Source organism: Phaethon aethereus (genome assembly GCF_964289735.1).
Source record: "Phaethon aethereus genome assembly, chromosome: 2".
NCBI classification, from domain to species: domain Eukaryota; kingdom Metazoa; phylum Chordata; class Aves; order Phaethontiformes; family Phaethontidae; genus Phaethon; species Phaethon aethereus.
The window spans coordinates 148,452,272-148,464,381 of record NC_138582.1 but is presented as its reverse complement, the minus strand read 5'-3'; the positions used below and the strand labels follow the sequence as shown (position 1 = coordinate 148,464,381).

At 43.8% G+C, this 12,110-nt stretch overlaps 1 protein-coding gene across 1 annotated transcript in view; it reads left to right on the top strand.

Moving 5' to 3' along the window:
- Window positions 1-11,651, top strand: part of RSU1 (Ras suppressor protein 1) — a gene marked incomplete at its 3' end in the record, with an annotated part of 112,827 nt that extends 101,176 nt beyond the window's left edge. Inside the window, exon 8 of the mRNA XM_082015544.1 lies at window positions 11,549-11,651. Coding sequence (XP_081871670.1) covers window positions 11,549-11,651 — 103 coding nt within the window. The remainder of the gene's footprint in view (window positions 1-11,548) is intronic.
- Between the last annotated feature and the right edge of the window lie 459 nt (window positions 11,652-12,110).

Genomic DNA, 12,110 nt, shown 5'->3' with positions numbered 1-12,110 from the left:
GTCTGGAAGATTGACGTGTTTGTGCCAGTGTTGACCAGTGGGTAGTTGAAAGGGCTGTATTGGGAACATGAAAGAGATTTCATGAGGAATATGGCAAAATTCAATATTTGCATTGACCTGTTATGCATGCTCAAAAATTCAATCCATGAAGGTTCCCCTGGAACAGCCTTTCTGGAAGGTTTATCCAACATGAGACAAAGCAAGCCAACTCAGGTGACTGGGTGAAATGGGGTTGTCAGTGATGTGTAACACTTCAGATGTGGTCCTTTGTGTCAAAAAGGTGAAGTGAGTTTCCTCATTTCTTCGTCTTTTTCCTGGTAGTGCTTTTGAGCAGCTAAATCCAGTGGGCTGGAGGAGTGAGGAGATTCCTCCTCTGGTGGCAGTAAGCAGCTGCTCCATATTGCTGTTCCCTTGTCCTGCCAGTAGCAAGGCTAACCACAAATTCAGAACATCTATGTACATATGTCTATAAATACACCTGGCCAGCCAGGAACAGATTAGCATGATGGGAGGACAGATAGGCACATAAACACAGAGAGGACAAACAACAGCCAAACTGCATTTCTAGCGATCAGTGCTCAGGGAAAACCCAATGTCAGGGATCCCTCTGGTACCTGACTCCCAAATCTTGATGTTTCAAGTATCAGGCCCCCAGACCCAGTTTTACCAGGCTACAGCTCCTCAGCCTCCTTGGGAGCTGGTCCTAAACTCTTGGTCTCTCCAGTATCCAGGACGCAGTCCATCCTAGTGACCAGCTAGTCTGCCTTGAACTTTGCTAATGGGTCATGCATGCATGCTGTCAGAACAGAGAGCACGCTCACACAGAAGACAGACGTTTAGGTAGGACAAAGCGGAGGTGATTTGGCGCCGAGCTTAGCCAAACAAGTGTGCTGACCAGCTTCCTACTTGCACGCTATTGGCCTCATTTATTCCCTCCCTGATCCTCTCTCCATTTTCCTGCACTTGTTCTCTGTCATCCACCTTGATCCCTCCTTTCCACTCTCCTGGTCCTTCCCCTAAACATCCCATAAATCCTGTATAATCCTTACTTTTGCTCAATCCCAAGACTACCTCTAAGCATCCCACAGTAAGTCCTATGGCCCCTTTACATGGTGGTTCCCAGAGCTTGCACAGGCTTCCAGAAAGAGTTCCTTGTGTTGGATCACACAAGTGGGTTGTGCAGCGGGACCGGGGCTTAGTCCTTTACCTTTGAGGGTCTGAGGAATGGTGATTCGGAGGGGCGTTAGGTTGGTTGAGTTCCCCACCATGTCACTGTGTCCCTCGTCACTGTTTGTGCCTATTTTAAGGAGCTGTTAGGCAGCCAGCCCTGCAGCTGGTAGGGATGACAGAAGGTAGACACCATGGGAGAGGCATGTGAGCCAGCAGAGCAGGGCAGCTGTATAAACACTGCATGTGGAGAAATGTGGTCCCCTGAATGTTGTCCCTGCTACTGCCAGTGAAATCAGTCATCCTCAGTGTGCAGCAGAGCAGACTGAGATTAACTCAGACGCATAGAGTCTACCTATCAGTATTTCCCCAGAGTCCCTTCTATACATTTTATTGTTACACTTTGTCTAGTTACTGGAAAGGAAATACATACCTGCCAAAAAGAAAGTTCCTTGGCTTGCACTTAGCTATTTTTACTCTCTATTTTCATTTTTTTTTAACATTAATTAGGTGCACGGTAAAATGCATCTTGTAAATCAATAATAAAGATTATGTAAGGGGATTTATCTAAGCAGCAATCCCCTTAGTGTAGCATTCAAAAAGGAAAATGAGCACTGGTTTATTTAAGCCCAAAGGACTCCGTGTGGACAACAACATTAAAATAACATAAGAATAAAGAAGATTTTGTTCAGCTGGCTCCAGGAAGGTGTCTGTGCTGCGTACCAGTATGTTTTCTGCACCGTGTTCGCTGCCTATCCAGGGTTAGTTTCAGAGCAGGCAGGTGGTCCTGAATATGATCCTACCAACGTGGTTTCATGAAATGAAGCAAACTGTTGATTTATCTACTGCATGCTCATGGAATTACAAATACATAAAGACAAGGGTTGTGATGATACAGATGACTTCGGTAAACAGAACACACTCTCACTTGAGTAGTCTTTTTCCTTCTTGCTGGTGCATTTTTCTCTGCAGTCACCTGTGCTGGCTGCTGGCAAAAAAACCTGCTTATGCAGATTTTGTGGCTCTTAATTCCTTTTGACTTATTAGGTGGAGGATGTCATTTGTTCTAATGGATACCTCATCCCTCAGATTTTGCAGCTGATGCTAATTGTGCTGGTTTTGGCTGGGACAGAGTTCATTTTCTTCATAGTACCTAGTATGGGGCTATGTTTTGGATTTGTGCTGAAAACTGTTAATAACACAGGGATGTTTTTGTTATTGCTGAGCAGTGCTTACACAGAGTCAAGGCCTTTTCTGCTCCTCACACCACCCCACCAGCGAGTAGCCTGGGAGTGCACGAGAAGTTGGGGGGGGACACAGCTGAGACAGCTGACCCAGGCTGGCCAAAAGGATATTCCATACCATATGACATCATGCTCAGCATATAAAGCTGGGGGAAGGGGAAGGAAGTAGGGGGAACATTCGGAGTGATGGTGTTTCGTCTTCCCAAGTAACCATTACACGTGATGGAGCCCTGCTTCCCTGGCGATGGCTGAACCCCTGCCTGCCCATGGGGAGCGGTGAATGGATTCCTTGTTCTGCTTTGCTTGCGCGCGCGGCTTTTGCTTTACCTGTTAAACTGTCTTTGTCTCAACCCACGAGTTTTCTTACTTTTCTGGTTCTTTCCCCTGCCCACCATGGAGGAGTGAGCAAGCGGCTGCGTGGGCCTTAGTTGCCAGCTGGAGTTAAACCATAACACCCATATCTGGCACTAAATTGTTTTTTCTGGTCACACGTAAATGGGAAAGCACCTTTCGATCTGTGAAAAGAAAACAAGGGGAAAAATATTCCACTGCGGTCTGTGGGAAATCTTAGCTGGAGGGACTTCAGATTCTAACCTATGAAGTTTCTCCACACCTGAGGTGGATCCAGGGACTGGTCTGCACATACAGGCTGAACTCCATTCGAAGTGGAGTGTGAGAAGAGAGATCAGCCCTTCCGGATGTGCTTGAAGATGTGCGTCCCAATGAGAAATTCTTTGCAATTGAGATGGTCTGATACAACTCTATGCAGCTGCAGAAACGTCATTCTCTCACTGGTCCTCTCAGGCTGCTGACTCGTTATACTGGGGTAGTTGGGGGTTGTTTTATCAGCATAATGGATTCACTAAATGAAATCTTAATTTGTGTTTGTCTCTGTTTTTAAAGAAATAAGCGTCAGCATGTCCTCTTCTTTCCGTGTTTGTGACAGTTCCATGGAGGTCCCCCTTGTGTGTGTCTCTGGCTTTGTATCACGGCTAAGATTTTCAGTGCTGGGCTCCCTGGGTGTTAGACAGGTCTGACTTTCAGAAAGCAGATGCTGGTGTTCCATGTGCTTTCAAAACCCTCTCTGCCAAAAGCCACATTTCTTGTAAGGCCTTTCAAGGTGGGTATGCAAAGTCATTAGCCAGTTTTGCAAGTCTTGGCTTGTGTGTTTTTCTTTAAAAAAAACTTCTTTTTTTGCTAGATTTCTATGAGCTTCCAGCTGTGCTCCCCTAACAAGCCTCTCATTTAAAGTACTTGCTTCAAAAGGCTGCTAGCCTCAGAGAATATAAGGAGAAGCCTTTCTTTTATTACTGTATATTAATTAAAGAAAAGCCTAACACCTTTCTGGGGAAAAAAAAAAATTAGTTCTCCTTAACATGTAAGATGGTGAGTTCAAAGAAGCAGGGATTAAATTAATCAGTTTAAGAGTGGACATGTCTGGCAGAATTAAAATTATCCAGGAATTGCCAGCCCTATAGGAGAGCAGGTGTTTGTAATCATGGTTACCTTGGCTCAAACCTCCGCACACAGGCACGTCTGCTCCCAGGCGTCTCCTTACACGTCCGACGGGACTGTATTCCCTTTACAACTGCTGTGTTTGGGCTGCTGAGTCGTCACGGCAAGGCCGATGATGCTGTTGTGAGGAGCATTGCAGGTTGCTCCTGAGCTCAGGCCAGAGGTCTGTCTGGTCAGGGTCCATCTCTGACAGTCACCTGTAGGGAAAGAGGGTGGGAAACGCGGCACGTGGAGGTTGAGTCTGTCTCTTCTTCAAGGTATATGGTGTAGCACGTGTAAAGGTGAGAGACTGAGGTTGAGGGATCTGGCAGAAGGGAGCCCTGTGGGGAGCTGAATGATGAAGTGGCCAGTAGGAGACGCATGGGACAGGTGGGCTTTATTTTGGAGGATGCATGTTCTACACAGTCACTGAGACAGTGAGCTCCAGAACAGTTTTGGCAGAATACTTTGTTGTTGAGACTGGGAGTGTTTTTAGGCAGGAATTCGCAGTAAGTCAACGTTGGACTGTATGACTTTGCAGAGTCTATAATGTAAGGTAGCTAACAGCTTGTGAGAGCATACAAAGTGGGAACAGCAAGGGAGTGGTTGCTTTGGGTGGAGTTCATCTAGCATTTTAAAATATCTAAATATGTCAGCTAGCTGCCCACTGTCCACTGTAGTTGGTGAGAATCTGTAATAGAGTGTAGCAACTAAGCATCTCACGGCAGACACTTGTATTTGGTCACCCAAAAAGCTCTCTACTCCACTGGCTTCATTAGCCAGATCTCCACTGACTGCAGCACGGGCTTGGAAACCTCAGTCTCCACCTGTACTGAATCCTCTCCTTATCTAATTGGGGCTCCAAAAAATGACACTAGCTACAAAAAAAAAAGAGCTAAACCAAGATGGGAAGAGGTGATCAGGTCCCTTGCGGAGTGCCTCTGGGGGTTAAGACCCCAGAAAGCACTTGAAGGGGTTAGGGTTTTCTGGTAACACAGAAAGTCTTTTTGAAAGGTGAAGTGCAGGAATTGGGGGGATTAGGGAGGGTGATGCCAGGGCAAACTGCAAGAACTTTGGGTTGTGAGGATTATTGGGGTAGGTGGAGGGAGCAGAAGAATATCACAGGTTGTTACACTTTGGAGTGCCTTGGGGCTGGGCTGTGGGGTGTGGAGATTTGGGGCAGTCTGAAGTATTAGGCATACCGGAGTGTGAGTGGGCAATAGAGGAAGACAAACCGTTATAGACCTAAAAATACTGGAGCAGTTTTACAACACAGTAAGACCTGCAGGTTTCGTAGCCCAGAGGCTCTTGCAACGTAGCAGGCACGGAGCACCGCCAGCGCCTGCCCCTTCAACCCGTCAGCACTGCCTCCATTTCGGAGCATGAGGAGTGAGCTGCTGAACAGACAGAGGACAGGCCAAAGCTGAGTTTTTTGACGCAATTTGCAGAGAGCTTCAGATGATGAACATCTCTGACACCACTGCCATCTGCTCTCAGAGGACTAGCAAACAAGGGGCAAAAAATCAGCTGAATAAAATGAGTCACTCTTGTCTGTTCTTCCTTATTAAGAATCCTAAAACTTCAGGTTGCCATCTGAGTGTGCAAGGAAAACACATATTCGTTTCACTTACCCATGCAATGTTCCTCTTAATTTAAATCATCAGACTTGTGTCACAGAGAATAAAAACAAATCATTGGTAAACTACCAAAATAATATGATACTTGCAAAATAATTCTAACACCCACTATTTTCTCTCACTGGTACATTACTGGCAAATTAGAACCCAGTATCTGTCCCCTTCCTGGGAGAAGATGTGGTTTGAGGAGGTGACGCGTTAGCAGCTCCCACGGGAGGAGAGGCCAGTCTCAGTCACTCAGAGGGGATACCAGAAGCAGCGATAAGCTGCGCAAGAACTGCCAGGGCAAAAGCATCTTGCAGTAAGTGCTTGAGAACTGTAACTAATACAGGCCAGCCAGCACGTATCAGTCTCGCAAGCACTTCTTTCAGCTTTGGGTCTCTAGTGATATCACCACTGATGCTGCTTCAGCAGCCGGGGCTGGGGACCAGCAGTTGGGGTCACTGTAAATACCCACGTTTGAAGCTGCGTCTGAGCATTAAATACCCGCCTGAACCTGAGCTTTTGGAAAAGCGAGCAGCACTGGAATGTTTCACCTTTGTTCCTCAGATTACGGTACATACCTGGAGGTAGCATCTCTCCAGGATCGTATTTAATTGTGCGCATCCTTTTCATTCTGCATACTCACCCTGTAGGTCTATTACAGACATGAAGTGAGAGCAATGTCTTTTTTATAGCTCATTCTTGAAATCCCCTTTCAAAATGCTTAAACTCAAGAAAACCGATGTGTGCATCAAACACTTTATGCTAGTTCACTGACTTACACCAGTTCACTCTTTCCATCTCTGGGAGCATGTAGCCTTCAGCTAGTGAGTGTTTTGTTGTACAAGAGAGAAAAATTCGAGGCAATTGTGCTGAAGGGGGTTTTTGAAAGTGGTTCTTTTGAACTTTATGAATTTTAACTGTGGTTCTTTTTTAAATTCAGATATTTTGGTAGCAAGACTGTATGCTTTCAAGTTACAAGGCTCTGTGCCTGATCTTCTGCTGTAAATTGCACCATTTGGCAATTTGTAGTTTAATTTAGAAGGATCACCTACTTTCCTAAATGCTGAAGTAATGTGGCAGGCTGTGGTTATTGATTCTCTCTGAATTTATTACAAGAAAGCTGTATTCACTCCTTCCTCTTGGGAATGCCCCTCCTGAACTGCATGCTTGCTAGTGACAGCTTAGACCCCTGATACATAACCAAAGACCTTGCCTAATATCCTTGCAACTGCTCGGGGAATTTTTATTAAGTAAAAGCATCATTAAAGTAGACAGAATGATGAAGTTTAATGAGCATCTTTCTCGCTTGATATTGTTAGTTTTGCTGCAGCAGCCATAGTGCTCTCATTTGTTACTTCCAGCGGGGCAGATAGAGAATGCAGGGAGATTTTGCTTGTGTTTGTATTTGCATACAAAGAAACATTTAATGTTCATGAGAGATATTTGCTTTGAAAAATGTATACAAGGAAAGAAAGCAACTGGAAATCTCTATGTGAGGGCTTTCTGCATTTTCAGTCTTGCATTTAATCTCTCCTTTCACTTTAACGTAATGAGAAGGCTGCATGCAATACTGTAGCTGCTAAGTCTACAAAGGTTCAGCAGCTCATGAACTGTGTTTATAATAACTAACTTCTGACTGCTGCTGAAAACCGCGAACATCTCAAATGTTTATTTGCACTACAGATTTTATTATTCAGCTGAGATTTTGTTCTGCGAGCTGTGTGTAATGTCCTACTCAGACTTATACCAGTCCCATGAACAGGTAACATTCCAAAATATCAAGTGTGAAGGTGCTGCCACGGATGTATTATCAGCACTTATCTCACAAATCTGCCTCGAAACAGTAGTCACAATCTGCCTCAATATTCCTTTGTATATTTATGGACACTGTCTGCCTTCACTAAGGGTCTGGTCATACGCACAGGTACATCAAGGTGCCATCTCCTAGTACGTTACCATCCATCAGCTGAGCTGCGTACCTTTGTGCCTGTCTGAAGCTCACCTCCGCTGCCGAGGACGGTGTGCGAGTGTCTCTGCCTGACGCGTTTGACTTCGCAGTGATGCCGGAGCAAGAGCATGTACACAGTTAGTTACTAAGCTTGGCTGACAGATGGTGACGTGCAAGCTATGGTTTCCGCAGCTGTATCCTTCCAGTAGGTATCAAAATCATTAAGGACTGTACATGTAAACTCCACATCTATTATAGCCAAGGGATTATAGGTTCTCATGTAATTCAGATAGTTGCTTCTCCATGCGGATCAGCTCCTTAGTTTTTTTTTTTCTTTTGGGTGTTTTTTCCTGTTCTTTTTTTTTCCTTGGGAGCTATAAACGTGGTGTCTGTTGCTGCACCAGAAGTTCATTGAAAATTGTGAATTCTCTTTTCCCTAGTGTAACAGAAGGCAAATTCTGTCCCAGAGGCATTATCACAGTCATTATTGTATTTAAATGTTGTTGTGACACCATATGTCTCCTCAAATTTGATGTGTGCAAACACAAGAGAGAGTCCCTGTCTGTGAAGGCTTGTATAATCTAAATACGTCTGATCCCTGCTCTTTGCGTAGCAGACTACTGTGATAGACTGTAAGGCACTTATCTTCAGTTGAGATATCAATGTGCAGCTGAAACTTCCTTGAAATTTTGCCAGAGAAATCTAAGTACATATATTTGATTTGCTTATTTCAAAACCAGTAATTATTTTCCTGGATGAAACTTGAGTGCACATGCCAGTAGAAGTGGCTGTACATGAGAATAAGTAAAAAGAATGTAAAAGTGCTGCAGATGCCTGCAACTCATGCACATCTGCTACTACTACTAACACAGTATTTGCCTGGGGCAGAGGGAATTGCTGGGGCACCAGTAGCACTGCATGTCATAAGGAGCAAGTATCAAACAAAAACTGCTACCAAAAACACTTAAAGATCAATCAGGATTTTTACTGCTTGCACTTGCTCATTTTGCAGTCAAAAGGCATTGCCCAAGTAGACTTTACCAGAACTCTGAAGTTTGCTCAAAATTGTCAATATTCAGTTTCTGCACTTCAAATGCATCTGTCATCAGTAGAATTCCCACCATACCCGTTTGCTTCAGAAGTTGTTCACTAATCTGAGCTCTGCCAGTCCACAAACTTGAGCATTTGCACTGAGAAAGCAGGAAATGAGAGTCAGAATGAATGCCAAAAGTGTCATCTGAGAGGGAAATTCATATCAAGTTTCCAAAGCAAAAAAGTGGAGCCTAAACCAAGCTGAGCAAAAAAAGTAACCACTAAAGCTGTTATAGTCCTTTCTGGGTTGGCACTAATGGGGCAAAGCAGCTGTGGGGCAGCAGGAGGTGGAAGGCAGGAGAGGGACAGGGACTTTCGGTTTGTTGTACTCTGATACAGTGAATCAGTGGATTTGCTGTTAATTTAGTGCTTAAAGTCCCAAATGGGGACTTTCTTATTATATGAAAAAACCTCACATTCTACTCCAATGTAGCATTATTTCTCTAGAGCCAAACAACAACTTGAATGTTAATTTAGTATTTAACTAACTATTGGTGTTCACAGATTTCAGCATGCATTTTCACTTCTCTTGCTAACTTCTCAGAGTTAGGAAATCATTGCTGACAGTGGTTGAAACGCTACACTTCATATCGCTGACAACAAGGTGCTGCTTGTCCCCTGACGACTTCTACCCTGGATCGGTTTCTGATGGGACAACCTCCTTGAATGACACTTGTGTGCTCTTCTACAATGCTAGTAGCTCCTGACAGCAAAACGTCTCTTTCCACATCTTCCCTTCGTCAACTCACTTAATGCCTTCCAAAACAGGACAGTTTATTTAGGATGGATATTTGATTAGTAAGCATACTGTGTACTTGGATAAAATATAGCCTTATGCTATTGGGACTGTATCTCTTATGAAAAGAAAAATATGTGTATTGTAGCTAATAGTCAGCATGTAGTTATCACGAGGGTCAGGGCTCTCTGTGTATGTCAGGAAATGGCTTCTGATCCCTTGTTGACAGTAGGTGATGGCACACATAAAATTTCAGTAAGGTGAAGTAATGTCATCATTTACAGTTGTATTTTCCTTGAGCAAGGCTGTCTTGGGTACAGAGCATCTTGACAGTAGCCTGTTGAGCAGGATGATGTAAAACTACAACTGCTGAGGAGATGAAAGCAAGCACTGCCTCTAAGAAGCTCTAATCCCATTCCACAGTCCAGGAACCCCAGGGCTGAAGTATCCTCCAGATGCAGCAAAATAAAGCTCAGAGCAGGTGGCAGCTTTTAACCTCCCAACTGCCTCCCAACTCCGTAATTTAGCTAAAATTTTTTTAGCTAAAACCTCTCAGTATCTGACATAAATAGCCCCTCCACAGCCATGCCTTATAGCAAGGTAATTCAAGAGTATTTCTGTCTGTTTGGATCGTTGTTCAATGTCTCTTGCATACAATTGACTGCATAATCCACCAGGCCCTGTAGAAGAAGGAGGGCGAGTCCTCTGCTGAAATCAGTTTCAGCCTGAAAAGCAGAAGAGATCCCTGTAAGTAAAGAGTCACTTTATCTCCAAGGTACCTGCTCAGGTTGATATCCATTGCAGAACTGCATATCAGGTCATGCTTTCTGGATAAGCAACAACATATCGTGAGTAACTAAGTCTGTCCCGACATGACTAAGCAAAAGTAGTTAAAGGATCTGTACGTGGTCCTTGTTTGTAGCAAGGACTGGAGGGACATGCAAGCTACGTACGTGGACTGCAGCGGGGGAGAGTGCATGCGAAGGCGTGTGCGATGGACCAGTGCAGCTCGCCTGTGACAACTGGGACCTTCTGCTTGCCGCACACATGAAAGTGCAGGACCCGGGTTCTGTGGCGACAGAGCTGACAGCTACCCATCCAGATTTTGACACATCAAAAGGCAGTTCTAGGAAGACTCGACCCCAAGCCCCTAGATCTGTCCTGTTTCTTGACAAAGTCCACCAAAAGATGGAGTTACAGTGACCCAAGCAGGTGCAGTGACACGAGGAAGGCTCTTGTGGGAACCGGTGCCGTTATCTTCTTCAGCAGCAGAATTCCTATCAGGTGGTAGAAATTGATGTCCAACTTGACTGGCAACAGCCCAGCACGGGATTGGGGCTGACACTCACCAGCATCGGGCTGAAGTATTATCAGGGAGACATCTTTCAGAGGGATCTCAGTATTTCTGTCATCATTGCCAGTGTTTATACAGCTGAACGAGCAGAAACAAAGCTCATCTCTGTTCCCTTCTAGAGACACTGACACCCCCACAAAATACATCTTCAAAAAGCACTTTATGTCAATAAGGGAAGTTAAGTTTGAGCTGTGTTTATTTTGGGTAGGCTTTTAATTTAGTTTAATCAGGATTACTCATAAATTATCTATTAATTACTATGTGATATTTAGCAAGATCCTCTCAGCCATGTAGTCTATTTAGCTTCGCTGTGAATGCTAGCCATCTTAATTGTAGGATACTTTGTCAACATTTAATCAGTGGTACTTACTAACGTGGCATTGATGTGTTGGTAGCTGTCCCAGTACTATCAATCATGTGTGAGCAGCGAAGGCGGCTGTGACACCATTGCTCTCTGTCACATTATCAAGCCCTCAGGTTTTCTGGTTAGGGATGATGCTCACTTTGCTCTAAGTGGGCACTCTATCTCTCCAGTTCAACCCAATTTTTGTCATTGTCGACTTGAGTACACATCCTTGCAGCGTTCGAAGCCTTAATCCCATAACTCCAGAATAAAGGTGCTAGTTTCTGAAGGCAAAGCCGATTGCTCCTTTACTGCTACAAAGGCCTGCTCTTCCTGATGTTACTCTCCTGGTAGGTCACAAAAAAAGTGGTATTACGGACTGCAGCGTGATATCTAATAGAAAATTCAGTGTATTGAGACAAAATAAATATAATGACCTTCCTTTTTTTTTTTTCCTAGTAACTACATGTATTGCTTAACATGCTGCAGAGTAAAAGCCTGTGCTTCATGGTTGTATCACAAATATTCTCTGTCTCATTTTCTTACAGTCTTTATGGCAGACACATGCAGGCAAACCCTGAACCTCCAAAGAAGAACAACGACAAGTCAAAGAAGATCAGCCGTAAGCCTCTGGCAGCCAAGAACAAATAAGTCCCTGGCTTGTGCCGCTGTTTTTATCTCTTTTACATTGCTTTTGCATGTGCCTATAATATTCCTACACATCTGCTGTTACTCATAAGAAAGCAGACACTAGAGGTAAAAACAATTTACTATGTATACTGCTTTAGAAGATACTGCTTAAGGAATACAAAATTGCATACTCACCTAATTATGGTCACATTTATATAGCCATTTAATATATCACTGTCAAACACAGTTTAGCTTTTCTATTTATATGTATATTAATGTCTTCTCTTCACATGTATCACGTCCTGTTAACAGCAGGGGGTTTGCACCTATGTTATATGATATTAAATTTCATATAATATTCCAAGTTATTTTAATAAAGGTCTTTATTTGTATTGTGTTTCAATTTCTTCAGTAGGACTTCTGAATAGTGAATTGCTTGAGGAACGTATGATTCCAGTTTCCTACAATGTGTTAATTTCT